The sequence below is a fragment of the Peromyscus eremicus genome, chromosome X (assembly GCF_949786415.1).
Source record: "Peromyscus eremicus chromosome X, PerEre_H2_v1, whole genome shotgun sequence".
Taxonomy (NCBI): domain Eukaryota; kingdom Metazoa; phylum Chordata; class Mammalia; order Rodentia; family Cricetidae; genus Peromyscus; species Peromyscus eremicus.
The window spans coordinates 81,684,461-81,702,557 of NC_081439.1; the positions used below are offsets into that span (position 1 = coordinate 81,684,461).

At 42.8% G+C, this 18,097-nt stretch overlaps 1 protein-coding gene across 2 annotated transcripts; it reads left to right on the forward strand.

Moving 5' to 3' along the window:
• Positions 1-472: 472 nt before the first annotated feature.
• Positions 473-14,468, forward strand: Arl13a (ADP ribosylation factor like GTPase 13A). Of its 2 annotated transcripts, none has more exons than XM_059250981.1 (10): positions 473-631; positions 2,767-2,839; positions 3,204-3,274; positions 8,928-9,177; positions 10,138-10,243; positions 10,717-10,904; positions 11,967-12,144; positions 12,232-12,412; positions 13,761-13,847; positions 14,026-14,468. In XM_059250981.1, exons 2-10 carry the CDS (start codon positions 2,781-2,783, stop codon positions 14,031-14,033), a joined length of 1,128 nt encoding a protein of 375 aa, XP_059106964.1. In that variant the 5' UTR covers positions 473-631; positions 2,767-2,780; the 3' UTR covers positions 14,034-14,468. The 2 variants fall into 2 exon arrangements, with proteins under 2 accessions (XP_059106964.1, XP_059106965.1); XM_059250982.1 differs by having other exon boundaries at positions 2,770-2,839.
• The last annotated feature ends 3,629 nt before the right edge of the window (positions 14,469-18,097 follow it).

The following is an 18,097-nucleotide window of genomic DNA, read 5'->3' on the forward strand; positions in this document are numbered from 1 at the left end:
ATTGACATAAAACTAGCCAGCACACTGAGGAAGACTAAGTATGGAAAAGGATGGACAGATAAAAAAGAGGCCCAGAGCAGAGGCAGCCCCTCTAGAACCTTGAGTCTCACACAATCTGTGGAATACCTAACCTAATACACAGACTAGGAAGCCAGACTGCCTAGGTTTGAGTTTTAGCCTTACCATTGGCTGGAGAGCCTCTGTCAATCTCCCTAAGCTCTGTGTGAGCCTCATCTCTTAACAGCAGGAACGACGGCCCTTTCTTCGTCTTGTTGCAATGAAGATTAAATGAGTTAATATGAATAAAGTACTTAAAGAAGCCCAGGGAATTCTATATGTACTTTTAAAAGGAAACCTATAATGAATAAAATTCATTTGGTAATTATCTGTAATCACACAAGAAAAGGGGATGTGTTTGGTTCCTAAGAATGAGGAAGGGGTTACCATGGATATGCTAGAACCTTGACAAGCTATTGTTAGAACATTGCCTACCCTTTAAGTGGACAAGTGGGCTGTATTAATCTATCCAGAAGGCTAAAAAGCTCAACAAATCTTTCTGAAACTCAACACGGTTAACATTTTTCAGCCCAAAACTCAACTTGTTATCAGATAAATAATTAACCATCTCAAGGTAAGCCAAATACACAGATCTCTTCACTTTATGGGAATTTATAAGCTTAACTTTAGGTGATTTCACTCCAGGCTATGTAGAGGAGGCACTGGACATAATAGCATCCATAATTGTCTAATAGCTCAGGTTTCTCACACACAGCCTGTCAGATTCAATACTCTGAAGCCATACTGCCTAGCTTTGAATTGTGGTCATCCCACCTACCCTTCTTACCTCAGAAAGGAAGAACTTGTACAGTGCCAAACTGGACAAACAGAGACTAAGATCAAGCTGAGAAGCTCTGAAAATGATTAAGGTATAAGAATGGCAACTCAGATTTTCTTTCATTAATGAAAGTGGGAAAGGTGAGGGGAAGAGAGAAAAGGGTCATGGTGGATGAGTAAAATCAAAGTATATTATTTACATATTCTAAAGTATGCTAATAAAACTCATTATTGTATACAATTAATGTACACTAATAAATGTACTAAAAAGGAAATTGACATGAAGATATTACCAACCTTGTCTCAAAGGGAGACAGCCATCATGGAATCAAGACAACTAGGTTCTGTCCTTTCAGGCTCTGGTTCTTATTAGCTTCATGAGCAAGACTAGAGTAAGGGTGTTGTTTTGATAACAGGCCATTTATATGGCTTCTTTTTTTGTCTGATGCAAGCCATTCTCCAGTAGATCTTTAAGGAAGCCAATTTCCTGAACAGTGAACTGTATTCGAAGACAAGCTATAAAATGTGAATCTCTGAAAATAACAATGCTCCAAAACAGGGGATGACTAGATGACCATGCAGAACAATGCTAAGTCATCCATTAATAACTGGCATACAAACTCCTCAATGAACAGTGAAGCAAGGCCCATATAGGTCCAAAAGGACATCTTTGCTTAACCCTATTGCTTCTTCCTACAACTCTGGGCATCAACAAAATGAACTAGTAGAAAAATGTAAGTCAAAATCATACTGAGACCTCATTTCATGCTTCCTAGGATAGCTACAAACACCAAGACAGCAATAAGCTTTAGTGGCACATGTGGAGGAAATCCTCTCTAGCACTTCCTGGTATCAGGGGGAAATGTTACGGCCACTTTGCAAAACAATCCAGCAGTTCTTTGAATGTATACACAGATACAGCGTATAACACAGAAATCACTCCCACGAATATACCCAAAAGAAATGAACACGTATCCACACATTTACACACACGTTTATAACAGTGTTAGCGCTAAGCCAATAAGTAGCAACAATCCAAATGTCCATCAGTGGATGAGTGAATGAATGTGATAGACCTACAATTTTCAGTCACAAAAATGAATGAAGCCAAGGGTGGTGACTCATGCCTTTAATCCAAGCATTCAGAAGGCAGAGGCAGGCTGATCTCTGTGAGTTCAATGCCAGCCTGGTCTATATAGCAAGTTCCAGGTCAGCAAGAACTATGAAGTAAGACCTATCTCAAAAAAATTTAAGGATTCATACATGCTACAACATGGAACCAGTTGCCTAAATTATCTTTTACTTAGGCAATCACTTTCAAACCAGGCGGCACATTAAACTCACTTGAGAAACATTTAACTCCCTTGGAATCTTTGGCAGTGGGCACCTGGATTGCTGTTTAATATCTATTAGTCTACTGTAGGTGATATCTGAGGTCCCTTACAGACCCTAGGAACTGAATAAAATCTATGAAAAGTGGATCACCAACACCTCTACTTCTGAAGCTGAGGCAGTAACAGAACCAAGCCCAATGGAGAAGTTACTCAGAATGAATCTTCCAATGGTTCTTTACACTAAGCTGCTTCTTCTCCAATGAATCATCACACCTTTCCCCAAGACTGAAGATATTCCTAGTAGTAACAAACTATAGCTAAAGGGATAGATAGGGTCTATCTGGTTGTGTCTGTGTGTTGGGTTGCTTTGGTGACAAGTCACTCTATTTTGTAGGAAACTACATATTACCACAAAACTGTCATTGGAGCTCAGGGTAGCCAGCCTCTCCTCTGTGGCATTTACAAGTTAGGCTGGGTTGAATGATACAATGAAATTCCAACAGTCACAGACTTTCTATTTATCAGCAGCTGTATGACAAACTGACTTAATTCACAATTGATGTGATTTGTCATTTATTTTTGTCCCTTAATATTTAAAAAGCAAGCTGAATCATGTTCCGACTTTTGACTGCCTGCTGGTCTCGTCAAAAGGTCACAGAAGTAAAACAAAGGTAAGTTTCCAGCTACTTTTCCATACCCAATTTGGAATGACTTCCCAAGTATCTGCCTCAAGTTCTACAAGGGACAAATGGCCATGACACATCTGGGAAGTAATCAGACAGCAAGTGCAAGATTGGGAATAGAGTTGAGAGAGGGTGATCATTCTAGAAACAGAAGGTGTGTGGGGGCGGGGAGAAGATGCATCCTTGGAGGATTTGGGAAGGGTAGCCACACCACTCCTGCCACTGTGGTGGGGCTTTTTATGATACTTGAGACTATTGAAGGCTAAGCTTCAAACACGGAGAAAGAATAGAATTCTTAGTCTAAGCATTGAGAGGTTCGTGGCTTTGACTAATTTTTCTTTTCCTCTCCCAGGAATGTGACTATCATTGTCATTGGCTTGGACAACTCAGGCAAAAGTCATCTTATGGAGGCCTTTCAAAGATGTGAGAACAAAGAGCATTAGTTTCTGGTGTGGGTCTCCCGGAAATAGTCGTTCCACCTTAGCCTTACTTCCTGGCCCTCAGATTCTCTCTTGTAAGATAAATATCTCAGTCTCCTCATTAGGCACTAACAAACTGCTTATAGAGTGTCTGTCACCTGCTCCCTTTATAAGATGTCCTCATGGAAAGTTCTCACATGATGTCCATATGAATGGCCTTTAAGTTATGTAAAACACTGTAATCAATTTTGAAGCATAGTGTCTTAGAAATGCTGTCTACTTTCAGAGCTCAATTCATGTGTAATTTGGTCTAGACAAGAGACAAGTGTGGAGTAATAAAGAAAAGTACTAACGCAAAACTCCACGACAGGTGATACTGAAAGTTAGAGCTTGAGAAATGTTCAGGTCAAGTATAGTACCACATCTCCAGTCCCTCGATGTTTCCAGAATCAGTCACATAGCATTGTAGGAAGCTGCTATACTTGTTGTGAAGCTCCAACTACCTGTTAATCAACCAGAAGTCAACACAGAGTCTGGCCCATCATCAATGTTTATTGAATCTATATAGGAGTATCATGACATGGTTGAGTTTTATAGAACGTGACAACCCTCAGCAAAGTAGAGGAAATGGTCACCCTGACACCTGTACCCATGGTCTATTGGGGGTTTCTTCAGTTTCCTTCAACAACAGTGAACTTTGGCCGATCTGGTTATTTCTACTCATTCCTCTAATTATTGGAAAGATGCAAAAATCAAATCATGACACTCCCCTGCACAGCATGTCCCCATATAGCCCCACTGTTTTTGAAGTAAAACTTATCCATCTTAGCAGCACCCCGAGTCCTGTTTGTGCCTCTGACTCTACCTCCAGCTTCATTTCACTTCTTCACTTACAGTACTCTGCCACAACAAAAGCAAACGCTCTGCCATTCCTCCACCACAGCACTGCACTTCACAATGACTGCATTTTAGCTCCTCTGCCATCCACATAACCAAGGCCCTCAGTTCATAACGTGGCCACTGGAAAGCCCTCCTTTATTCCCTGCACCACATTCCTTGCTCACACCCTCCAGCCTTCACTATCCCAAGAGCCTTGCATAATTCCAAATCCACCACTAATTCAGTAACCCCATGAGAAGAAATGGATGTTTTGCTCACTGAGTCTCTGCTGTTAATATCTTCAATAATTACTCCTGGAATGAAAGTTCTCCACCATTCCCCTGAGACTACATGTTGCCTCTTCAGAACTTCTCCCTCAGCCCCAGTAGACCCTCCAAGTGCATTTTTGCCAATACTTCAGCCTGGCATGCCCCGTTAGATGTGGCACACTTCACTCCTTGCATCTCCCAATACTGCTAGGCAGAGATGATCAAAGGCAAACAGTGACAGGAAAGTCCACAACCAGGCAAGACAAGTCACAAGATTACTGACAAGAATGGGGATAGTTTACTAGCGCTCCAGCTGCCTCAGCCCTGGATTCCCATTCAGTCTGGGTGGGGCCTGGGAAGCCACAACATGAGAACTCCCCAGATGTTTCTGATGGCCAGTCAACTGTGGGAAGCACTCATCTGAAATTAAGCACAAGCTATTCGTCTGAGACAAGTGTCTGTTTCCCATTCTGACTCCTGGAGCGGAGTGGATGTAGTTCGTTAGTGCATAACTTGCCTTGTGCTCAGTGAATAACTTGGGGCTGGCTCATAAATGCATTGGTTTATGGTAGTGACTTCATTCACAGAGACATTCTAATAGGCACTGATGTCATTCTGAAGAATGTCTCAGGCCACCTCTGTTCATGCAGGTCCACTTAAAGTCAATCTAGTAGGTTTCTATGTACTCCCAAATTGAATAGCTCACGTCTCCTGTTCCTGTGTTTTTCAAAGATGAATGTCACAAACAGATAACTGTCAAGGAAATACATTCCAGTCTGCAGATAGCAACCTGTATGGACATTTAAAGACACCAGCTACAAAACAGTTTGGCATACAAGCCATCATTATTGATGATACCATTCACTAGAACTATTTTGCATGCCATGGTCACATAGGACAAGACAAGACTAAGTATGAGCACAGACAGGTGCCCTAAATAAGAATGTTGTTGATTTACTCTTTTCACTCTTTGGCTTTTTTGAGGGCACACCATCCAGCTCCCAAATAAATCACATGGAGGCTCATTATTACTTATAAATGCCCAGCCTTAGCTTGGCTTATTTCTAGACAGCCTTTCTTAAATTATACCAGCTACCTTTTGCCTCTAAGCTTTTTCCTTTTCTTACTTCCATGTATCTTACTTTCACTCTTACTCTGTGGCTGGCTGTGTGGCTGGCCCCTGGTGTCCTCTCTCCTTCTCTTGCTCTTTGATCCTCTCCTCCCAGATTTCTCCTTCTATTTATTCTCTCTGCCTGCCAGTCCTGCCTATCCAGCAGCTGCCTAGCTATTGGATGTTCAGCTCTTTATTAGACCATCAAGTGTTTTAGACAGGCAAAGTAACACAGCTTCACAGAGTTAAACAAATGTAACACAAAACATTTTTGCATCATTAAAACAAATGTTCCACAGCATAAACAAACATAACGCATCTTAAAATAATATTCCACAACATAAGAATATTGAGATCTGTGACTCTCAAATCTGACTATACATTCCAATCACCTGGATATTTTTTAAAAAATTATTTATTTCATATGTATGAGTGTTTTGCCTGCATGTATGTATGTGTACCATGTACATGGCATGCAGTGCCTACAGAGGCCAGAAGAGGGGATTAGATACCCTGGAACTGAATCTACAGACAGGTTTGAGCTACCATGAGGGTGCAGGAACCCGAGTCCATCTAGAAGAGCAGCAAGTGCTCTTAACCGCTGAGCCATTTCTCCAGGCTCAACCTGGGTGCTTTCAAAACAACATAATGCTTGAGCAACATGCCTATGTAATCCAAGTGTCAGAAAATGAAGACTAGTACCACAGGTTTTGAAAAGCCTGGGAAGATAAAGTTAGAGAACAATGAGGCAGTGATCAAAGTCACCTGGGAAGCCTAGCAACCTCTTAAGCCGGCATCAGGAAGCTCCCATATTTCAGTTTAGTGAGAGCCCATGCGCCTCATTCTCATCAGGTGATGCTGAGACACAACCACACCCAAGTTTCAGAGCTCTCAGGAGTAGTGATTGGCAAGCTTTAAAGTGCAGAAGAATCACATCAGGATCGTTCTAACCATAGCCACTCTGTTACAAATGGTACAGATGCTTCCATCCCAAGCTTAGAGATCCTGAGATCTTGAGTCATTTGGTCCAGGGTAGGGGTTAATAAGTACATCCATGAAACTCTGAAGCACACTACTCCCAAACCACACTTCATGAAACACTTAGCCAGGAATATAGAGATGAATGAGAGTTGGAACTTGCCTTCAGGGTATTTACAAATCAAGAGAAAAGATAAATGCAAATTTACGAGGAACTACTTCTTGTAGTGTCTAGCCAGCGTCTAGTGTCATCAGAAACAGACCGAACTACTGAAGAAATTAGTTTTAAGTAAAAAGAAGAACAAAACAAAACAGGGGAATGGTTATGTCTGTCAGGAAAGAATAACAAGTCTTTCTTAGACACAGAAAACAGTATTTTAAAATTATCCTTTGGAGTTTTAACCCATTCACCTCTTCTTTTTCCTCTGTTTATTTTTTGAGGTTATAATTATATCATTTTGCCCTCATTTTCCTCCCTCCAAACCCTTCCATATGCCCTTCTTTGCTCTCTTTCAAATTCATGGACTCTTTTTTCCTTGTTATTATATACACATATATGTATATATCATACATATATATATATATATATTCCTAAATACATAAGTACAACCTGCTCAGTCTGTATAATGCTACTTGTATGTATATGTTTTCAAGTAGTGCAATTTCAATAGCAAATATCATATCAAAGTTGTGACTGAAATGTATATGCTTTCTGAAAGCTATAATTAAAAAGCTGTAACTTGAAAATAGTAGAAATGTTATAAAACCACATTAAAGTATAGTTGCCATATATGTGTATATTCATAAGTGTATATAAACAAGCATTTCTAAAAATCTGAAAGAATTAGTAATTTAGCCTAATGATTTATTTTGGCAATCCTATAGAAAATGTCATAGACATATCTACTACTACAAATAAGAAATTACTGATTCTAGTCTGAGTACTCCTAGTGTCAGCAACCAATGAAGTTATTAACTAATAATGTAAGCAGAAACTTAGACCATGACCATCAGTTCAACAAACTGTGACGCATATAAAGACTGTTGTTGTAAAATGCATTTCTGTTCAGAGCTGAATGAGGCATCTAGTTCCTTACAGGATATTATGTTCTGGGCAAAGCGTTTACATGGGAAATGTGCCCACATCTGGCATAGTTTCTTGGAAGAGACACACAAGAGACACTTCATGTCCTCATTCATAATAACAGACATTGTAAGAACTTCCTGAACCCCTACTGTAAGGCAACGGGCAAGCACAAAAATAGGTCAATGGCTACTTCAACAATGTGCTGAAAAATAGAACAGTGAGAGGTCAGCAGGCCAGAAGAGGCTTCCTGAATAATGTGGTGGTTGGGTCTTGAAACTGTAAAAGAGAAAGAACTAGGGCTGGCGAGATGGCTCAGCGGTTAAGAGCATTGGCTGCTCTTCCAGAGGACCCGGGTTCAATTCCTACCACCCACATGGCAGCTCACAACTGTCTGTAATTCCAGTTCTAGGAGATCCGACACCCTCATATAGACATATATGCAAGCAAAACACCAGTGCATGTGAAATACAAAGAGAAAGAACCAGCATTCATTCATCAAACACGTACTGAGTACCTGTGTGCCACCTTCTGTGCTCAGCTTCAGGAATACAATGGATAAAATTATGAGTTCACATTCCTATGGCAGTTTATAACTTAGTTGGGTAAACAGCAGAAATTATGACCCTAATATGTGTTATGATAGTGCTAAACACGGGGGTGGAAAGCACGTTATACAGACTAAGGATGGTGTGAGGGAATTTTTCTACAATAAACAAGATCTAAATGGATATTTTATAAAAACAGCCATGAACCAACCATATAATGGTGGAGAGAATGGCAGTTTGTGAAGGCCCAGGAAAAGGGAGACATGTAGGGTGAGGTGACCTAGATAGGAAGCAGGTCCACTGTGGCCACCATTCAATTTACTGACTGAAGTCAGAAAGCTAGGAAAAGCGGTGATTTAGAAAGACGCATTTTGCTGGGCATGGTGGCGCACGCCTTTAATCCCGACACTCAGGAGGCAGAAACAGGTGGATCTCTGTGAGTTCGAGGCCAGTTTGGAGTACATAGTGAGTCCCAGGCTAATCGGGACTACACAGTGAGTCCAAGGCTAATCGGGACTACATAGTGAGTCCCAGGCTAATCGGGACTACACAGTGAGTCCCAGGCTAATCAGGGCTCAATAGTGAGACTCTGTCTAAACCAACCAACCAACCAACAATAGTAAGAGCAACAACAAAAAAAGAACTAGAAAGATGCATCCCTGAATCTGAGCAGGGCAGCAGGCTACTGTAGTGGGGTTGCTGAGAGCAGGCTCTGCACAAGGATGAACAATCTCATCTAACTACATTTTGCCACACTGTGGTCGTTTCTCCCCGCCTTCTATTTGTAGTAATTCCTAGCAAGATACACAGTGATATGAAACCACCACAGATTACACTTCTACTAGATGATTATCAAGTATCTCTTTATGACCTGACTGGAGACCTAAAAGGCCGAGAAAAATGGCCAAGCTACTATGCTGAGGCACATGGGCTTGTTTTCGTCGTGGACTCTAGTGACATAGCACGCATACAGGAAGTGAAGATCATCTTAACACGCCTGATGTTTGATAAAAGGGTATCCGGAAAGCCCATCCTAATGTAAGCTTCTGCCTTTGTGTCCTGCTTCCCTTTACCAATTTGTGCCTTGGGAAAGGTATAAACACTAAAAGCTCCTTTTGGCTCAGGGGCTCAATGAGGTAGAAAGGCCTAGTTCACTTGTCACTGGTTTCAAGAGCCACTTTCTACTACACACTGTCACGTGGGACATGATACCTAACTATACAAATGAATCCTGAACCTTCATCAAGGAGAAAAACTATTTAGATCTCCCACCCCCAACCCTGACTTTTCCTGAAGACTCTTTCCCTGAATTTCCCCTTTTCTGGTTGAGTCTCTGATCCCGAAATTTGATGGTGGCTGAGAGCAAACCCTATTTTGTACAATGTATAGTTCCAATGCCTTCCTCCCTGGGTTGGTTGCTCAAGACTTAGGTAACTGGTACTCATTCCAGAGGGATACTTCCTCTAGCCTGTCACACCTCACTCCTTCCAACTCCGCCTTTCGTCACTCTGATTCCTCATTAGCAACCCAACTAGAGTATGAAGAATTTGGGAGATGTGAAACTTCACACCTGTTCATATCCCAATTAGCAACTGTATTAAAGTTCAAGACGTGGTAGACAGGAAGTGGGAAATGAGCTCTGGGGATTATCTTGGATTTAGACAATTTGCACTCTTTTTCTGCTCCATTGAAAGTTGGCTAGAAACAGTCTAGTGTATCTTATTGGGTATGTATTTAAGCCCAATTCCTGGATATGTGGCAGTTACACTACAGTTAGTGTTCCCCTACCCCCTTTTTGTTTTCTGTTTGTGTTTTGTTTTCTATTGTTTTTGAGACAGGGTCTCACTGTGTAGACCAGGTTGGCCTCGAACTCACAGAGATTCGCCTGCCCCTGCCTCCCAAGTGCTGGGAATAAAGGTGTGCACCACCATGCCCAGCTTCCCCTTCCCTTTGACTGTACCTTGGTTTCACTCTTGTCTTTTATATGCCCTGCTCTAGCCTGGCAAACAAACAAGACAAGAAGGATGCCCTCTTGCCTTGTGATATCATTGAATATCTACTTCTGGAAAGGCTAGTGAATGAGACAAAGTCCATGTGCCGAGTGGTAAGTGTCAGCATCCCCTTTTCTTTCTCTAGCCCTGGCTAATATAACCAGGGCCCTGTCTGTCATCAGCCCCATATGCTGGCTTGGGGGCAAAGTTCCTCTCCCTGACAGGCAACATCTGCCGTGATTATTTCTAACTTGACAGTGACAAATATTATACTCTGCCTTCAAAGCCGTTCTGTGAGACTTTAATATCCCCATTTTATAAGTGAGACAGCTAAACGGCCCGAGGGTCTCAGTGACTTGTTTGGGGTCCCACAACGAAGGCACTATAGCCATTTTATTAAAGGGCCTCAGCTTTTATGCTCTTCATCTACACTCTCAGATGTGAATGCTGAGTGTCTCCTCGGAAGTTGAGAACCTATTTAGGCACAGCACACCTACCTCTGCCATTTAGATGACAGTGATCAGGCCTTTAGACCCCAAAGGTCCAGGGATCCAGGTCCGAGGCCTTCTTTTTTTCTTTTTTACAGGAGCCATGTTCAACCATGAAAAACCTCCCAAAGAGGCATCATCAGCCAATAATTATAGGGCTGCGTTGGCTATTAGCTGCTATTGGTGATAAACACAATGAGCTGAATACTCGACAACACACACCCAGTGTGAGCATCTCAACCTCCAAGAACATCAGAGGCTGTGGGGAAAGATGCTCATCAGACAGGTACTGAGCTGCTTTCATTAGATTTACTGATAATACAAGTGGGAGTCAATCTTCAACATGACCCGTGAGTTCTGAAAGGTGCTTAAATTCTGGGCAGCAAGTCCTTCAGAATCTGATGGCCCAAGTGGGGCTATGGCAGTGTCCACTGGCATTGCGAGGTATACTAACAGTTCTGGAACAGCTTCAGCAGTCACTTCATGGGATGAGTGGCATATAGGTTTTTTTTTTTTTTTTAAAAAAAAAAAAGGTAAAGCTAACCTATTGTTGGCATCCACGGAAGTTTCCTAGTGAGATCTGAACTTGCTTTATACAGCAGGGCTGCATTAGGGAATGGCTTGACCACGTGCATGGTTACCAGGTGTCTGGAATGGTCTGCACTTGGCTGTGATGGGGAAGGTCTTTTGCTCCGCCCCTTGGCATTCCTTTAAAAGCCCTTTGGCAGAGACAGTCAGGGACCCATGGATAAGGATCCAGGCCTTTCCGAGGCTATCCTGTGTTTCTGTCTCTCTCTAGCTATCTTTCTATCTAATATTTCCTGCTGCTCCTGCTCAAGAGCACCCTGGGGAACAGTGGGGGTGGGATGCCCCCCCACAACCTATCAGCATTAGGGCTTCTCCAAAATAGGGCTTCTGTTCCCTGAGTTGCCTTGTGGAAGACAAAGGGAACACGTGCCCCTTTAAGGAGCCTATTGACAATATTCTAAAGGTGAATATTACACAGCTGCTCCGAATTCTCAGCCTCCAGTTCTCTGATCTGCCTAATCATGGAATGACAGGAAAGAACAGGAATGCTGAAAAGACAGAGCAGGATGAGATCGGGGTTTTGAGGAATATAAGGCCTAAATGTCCTCTTGCTCTGTTGCCACTTTCGCTGAGCAAAGGCATATGGAAAGGAGAGGATAGCGGCTGCATTGGATCGAGAAGCTGGACGGCTGGGCCAGCTCGGGAGCAGAGCATTTGTCTCACTCATGGGACGCCCTCAACTCAGTCCCCAGCACTGACTCGAGGAGAAAACTCTTGAAACGTGTCTGTCTCTACTACTGATTTCTTCTTTCAAACTTAGCTTCGCGAGCAGAGTGGGAATGCTCAGAGACAACAGACAGCATTTTGAGAAAAGACAACACCTGGAGCATAGACAGCATGTGGAGCAAAGACACTTTGAGAAAAGACAGCATTTTGAATCAAGACAGCATTTAATACAGCGCTCACTGGACGCTAGGCCCCTAAAGCCAATCCTACAGGTAAGTGGCTTTTTAAATGCTATTGCCCATGGTCAGTAATTGAACTGTTGAGAACTAATTGACAATTTCCCTCTTCTGGGCATACAGAAAGATGGTCTGCGAATAAGGCCCAAAAAGAATATGTCAGTAACATTTGCTCTGGACATCATCATGGAGGAAGGTGAATGTTCTCGGAAGACTGGAGCTCAGAGTATCACTAAGCCTTGCAACAGTAAATGTTACGATATGCAGACTCCAGCTCCATCTCTCCAGGGCAATCTTTTCAAAGGTAATGTTGAATCACTGGCTACAGAAGGAAAGTTACATAGGCCTTCCTTTCATTTTCTACAATAGCATTCCTACTTTGAGAATGAAACTCACTTTTCACACTATGGTTTGTTGTTGAGACATGTATGGGACAATGCTTAGAGACCACCTTCTGATAGGCCAGCATGGTACCCCAGCATTAGCTGACACAAGATCTTTAGTTGGCTATAGCAGTAACTTAAAGGTTATGCTTGCCAATGGTGGAAGCACAAAATGGCATAACCTTTATGTAGGGTACACTGCCTGTCTCTCTCTTCCCCTCCTTTTCTCCATATTCTTAACAACTTTTAAAATGGGGCTAGAGAGATGGCCCAGTGGTTCCGATCCCTTGTTCCTCTTGCAGAGGAACCATGTCTGGCTCCTGGCAACCACATGGTGGTTCACAATCACCTGTAACTCCACTCTCAGGAGATCCCATGCCCTCTTCTGGCCTTTGCAGACATACATGTGCTTCACAGATATACATGCAGGCAAAAGACTCATACACATTCAAATAAAATCAATCTTAAAGAAAGAACTTAAAACTATGGTAGCCCTTTAAACTACTAGTCTCTTTTTTAGCTGTCTACAATTACAGAAGTACACAAAGAGTATACTAAAGGATATTCCAATTATAATATCCAGTACAAGAGCTAAATGTTGGAAACGATGTAAATGCCCAATGACAGGGATGGCTAAATGACCTAGGATGCATCCACACCATGGAGACATTAACACTGCTAAGGATGGGGCCTGAGGATGACTCAGTGCTTCGTGTGCCTTCCATGCCAGCATGAAGACCTGAGTTTGGATCTCCTGTACCCATTGGTCTACACTGTAACTGTAGCAGGGGTGGGGGTGGGGTAGAGAAAGGAGCACCTGAAGCCCATTGGCTACCCAGCCTAGTTGATCAGTGAGATCTACGTTCAGTGAGAGACCCTGTCTCAAAAAAAAACAAAACCATGAAGTGTTGAGCCCTGATCTCCTCATACACATGTACACAAACATATACACATATACACTATACACAAGAAATAATTAAGTGCTAAGGATGACTTCCATTTACTAACATGGAAAGTCTTTCACTACTTGACATATATTGATTGTCAATTGATAATAATCATGTCATCGCAGGCTGAGTTGTTATGCATACATAGAGGGACATGCACTTGGCCAAAGCCACTAAGGAGAAAATGGGCACAGATAAGGAGTAAGGATGAAAGCCAAGGAGAAGGAATCTAGTACAAAATAGAGTATGTCTTCCTAGATGTCAGCAACTACCCCTAAATGTTTATCCAAACCAAAACTCATTTTCATTTCTATAACCTCAGCTCGTAGGCCAAAAAAGAGAGTAGATAACTGGAACACTGAAGAAATGTTATTGGAAGATCCGTGTAGCAAAGCCTTCCGTTCCTGCGGTTAGTACTCCTTAAATAATAGTCCAAGAATGTTTGAGGCTGGGACAGAGGGTGGGTGTCCCACAGGGTGCCTTGGAAACTGGGAGGCACCCTCCTACCCCAAGTAGTAGAATAGAAACCTTGTACTTGGCTTCACTTGCAAAACTGGCTGTTTTCTTTCCCTGATGAAACCTAACAGACTACTAAAGAGAAAATGGAGGGACAGTGGAAGAATCATTCCCTCTACCACCTTTCAGTAAATGGGCACATCTCCAGAACCAGCAGGAACGCTCAGTCTTTGACTTTTATTGGATAATGACTCTACAGCCCACATACAAGTTCACCTATTCTAACATCACATCCTTGAGAACCATTGTTTCTCCATACCAGTGTGCTAGTCAGCAAATGCATCCTATACTCACGGGGAGGCTCAGGAAGTTAGGTGTCGTCCACCTCACCAAAGAAGAGCAGCAACTTCCCAAACGTACTGAGATGCTCCTGAAAAAGCTTACAAATAAGATGTTGTGAACAACTGAAATTGAGCCTTAGAAGAACAGGGTTACTTTAGAATCACACGTTCCTCTTTAAGGTTCTCAGGTATAAAGGGACTGGCAAAATAAATAAGAATGATGTTCTACTCAATTGTTTTGGTTTTTTTCCCCACATCTCCAAAAACAGGTATGCTTTAAATACCTAGCTACTGTCTGGGAAACCATGTTGCTTTGCTAGCCTTTCAGGAACAGTAACTGCCCCCTCTTAACACATGCATAGATTCCCCCCACTCCACTCCCAGCAGGGTGTGGTTGGGATGGTAGTGGTCCCTTCCTGTTATTGTTATTCTCACCTTCATCATGGGCCCCATTAAATTAAATTATAAAATAAAAAAAGCTCCCCCTTTGGCTCACCTAATTAACATGCCCAGTTAAAACAAACCAACTCATCCTAACACTGGGGGGGGGGGGCGGTGAGGCTCTCCCTTTTCCCCTTTCTAAACTGTCATTTACCTGTGGGCCATGTCTGTCTCCTCTCTATCTAGAGGCAGTCCTTTGTCCCTCTGGGCAGATCTCCCTCCCTCCCCTGCCTTGTTCTCTTTCCCTTCCCCTGGTTCTGTCTTTTTCTCTTACTCCTTGCCCTTTGTCCCTCTGTGGCAAATACATTTCCTTTGTGCTGAGAACTTGGTCTTGGGGTGTCCTGTGCTGATTCTGGTCCTTTCACGCCGGCCTTCTACAAACAATCTATCAGTCACAAAAGTATTAAAGAGTAGCGTAATGTATATGTATTGGAGTGGAGTTTAATTTTGTTTCTAAAGGCTGTTAATACATTTCCCAAACCCCCTATCAAATTAGATGACCTGGTAACTTCAAGTGAAGTCAGAAATAACTGTCACTGGCCTCCCAAAGAGAAATAACAATAACCCTTTGCCCAAGCAAGTTTGAAAGTTTAAAGCAACTAATCCATACAAAATGATTAGCATAGTGTAAACGCTGGCTAATACTAGTTAGGGGACAAGTTTGGTTAGATCATTAGCTTATACTTTTAAGAATAAATTAAAGGCTTTACTTTAGAATGTGTCTCCTTTCTCCCAGTGAACAACCTAAAGGCAGGTATCTTAGGTCTGAAGGATCAAGAGCTAGCTTAGAGAAGCCATGCTAATCACCATCTCTGCCTGCCACATACTCTGAGAATCTTAACTCACCAAAGGAGTGTACCAGTGGGGCAGCCCAAGGACAAAGCAAAGGATACTGTTTTGAATCAAGCGTGTAAATTTTATTCAAGGCAAATGGTTGCCTTGGAGTTTCTCTTTATTTATCAACGTCTTGGCCTTCCTCCAGGACTTTTAGAGTCTAGACTCGGTGTGTTGGTTACACAACGTCTTGGCCTTCCTCCAGGACTTTTTTTTTTTTTTTGGGGAACAAAATATCAGAAAAAAGCAACTTGAGGAAATGTTTATTTTACTTCACAGTTTGAGGGTAAATAAAGTCCATTATGAAGGGAGAGAGAGGCACAGTATCTAGAGTGGCTCTAGCTGTGCCAACAGAGCAGGGGGCAGCTGGTGACACTGCATACCGAGTCAGGAAACAGAAAGAAAGGCTGCTGCCCAGCTCACTTTCATACACACACACACACACCCTTTTCAGTCCAGGACCAGCCCATGCCACTGTGGGGTTGCTGCACACATTCAGGGTGTCATCCTTCTGTGGAAACATCCTCACAGATGTACCCGGAGGCGTTTCCATGGAGATTCTAAAGCTGTCAAGTTGACGATGATGATCAACTGGCACATCTTACCAGAGACACTGAAGCACATACATAGCCTTGGCCCCCAATTCAAACTCCACATAGCTCAGGTACTTATCTATTAGTTCTTTCAAGGCAGATTTTGGCTTTGGGACTACAGGATTTACTGTGGCTAGGTAGGGGCAGCCCTTTGCTCTAAATGGTTTTCAACTCCTGCACTCTAGTCCCCACGAACTATACATGTGCTCCTTGATCCCAGCACCACACAAAACTGGGCATGATGGTGTCTAGCTTAGCATTCTGGAGGTAAGGACAGGAGGATCAGAAGTTCAAGGTCATTCATGGCTGCAGAGCAAGTTTGATACCAGCCTGGGCTACATGAGCCCCTCTGAAAAAAAAAAAAAAAAAAAAAAACAAAGAAAAAAATTTAGGGTAAAATGACAAACCACGTCTTTTCAAGGCAGTTGTTGCTGGAATGACATCATAATGAGATGAACCAAACACCACTTTCTCTCAGGAGAATCCCGCATGCCAACTATTGTTCTTGTCCGGAAGACGGCAATGGCCACAGCTAGGATAAGAGTCAAATCGGGGTTTACTGTTTTATTACCCAACCCCACAAGCCCTTTATCTTTATCAGGACACCAAATATTGGGATTTCTGCCAGGAAGAGGTATGAAGAAAGAAAGCTTTCATTCAACCTTTTTGGACTTGGAATCATCCATTCAGCCACCAAGAGTTATGGTCATGGCATCCCTGCCCTCTATCCTATTCCTTCAGCTGGAATAACCCATCCTCTCGCCTCTTGACACTTCTCTCCCTTCAGACTCTGTGGGGGACACCAGTAGCACTGTGATCCCAGGCGAGGGAGGAAGCAGCAGAAAGTTCCTGCTGCTGTTATGTTAGCAGCAGATCTGGGTCAGGGTTTGTAGAAGTTGGGGGCTTATACTACTGCCTCTGCACCCAGGAGGAGTCCAGCTCAGGTCCAGGCAGCATGGGGAGGCTCTGCTGTGGAGTGGTAGGCAGAGCAATGTTAACAAAGCAGACAGTGCTGTGTGCTGGTGACTCAAGAATCCCACGGGATCCCACGCACATGCTAGTTGCCACTTCCAGGGACTAAAATAAACCTCTAGTGCTAAGAGACAGCAGGCCTTTGGGTCTGCTCATGAAAGTAAGCCCAGCCCTAAGAACTGGCATGCTATTTTACACAATGGAATGTTACACAGCCATTAAGCACACAATTATGTGCACTGTGGGGATGGAAATCAGAATGTGAAATGATGTTAAGTGAAAACAACAGACAACGGAGAAAGCACGCTGACTGCAACTACGGAAAGCATACATGTAAGAGTACATCTCTAAGGAGCTTCAGAAAGGAATGAGCACTATAATTCTGTTAAGAGTCCATGGCAATTTCCACAATACTTTTTTCTTACTTTTTTTTTTTTTTGGAGACAAAGTCTCACTATTCAGCCCAGACTGGCCTAGAACTTATCCTTCTGTCTCTAGCTGGGATAAGGACATGCTAGGCATCCACACATTTGTGGGAGGGAGGTGGTGTCCTGGCTAGTTTTATGTCAACTTGACACAAGCTAAAGTCATCTGAAAGGAAGGAACCTCAATTAAAGTGTCTCCACAAGATTGAGTTGTAGGCAATCTTGTAGAGCTTTTTCTTAATTAGTGATTGATATGGGAGGGCCAGAACATTGTGGGTGGGATAACCTCTGGGATTGTGGTCTTGAGTTCTATAAGAAAGCAGACTGTGCAAACCACAAGGAGCAAGTGAATAAACAGCACCCCCCCATGGCCTCTGCATCAGTTCCTGCCTCCAGGTTCCTGCCTTGTTTGACTTCCTGTTCTGACTTCCTTCAATATGAACAGCAATATGGAAGTGTAAGCCAAATAAATCCTTTCCTCTCCAACTTGCTTTACGTCATGGCGTTTTAGCATAGCAATAGAAACCCTAAATAAGATATGGGGCCCATTATAGGCCAGGCTTGCCTCAGACTCTCTATGTTGACAAGGATAACCTT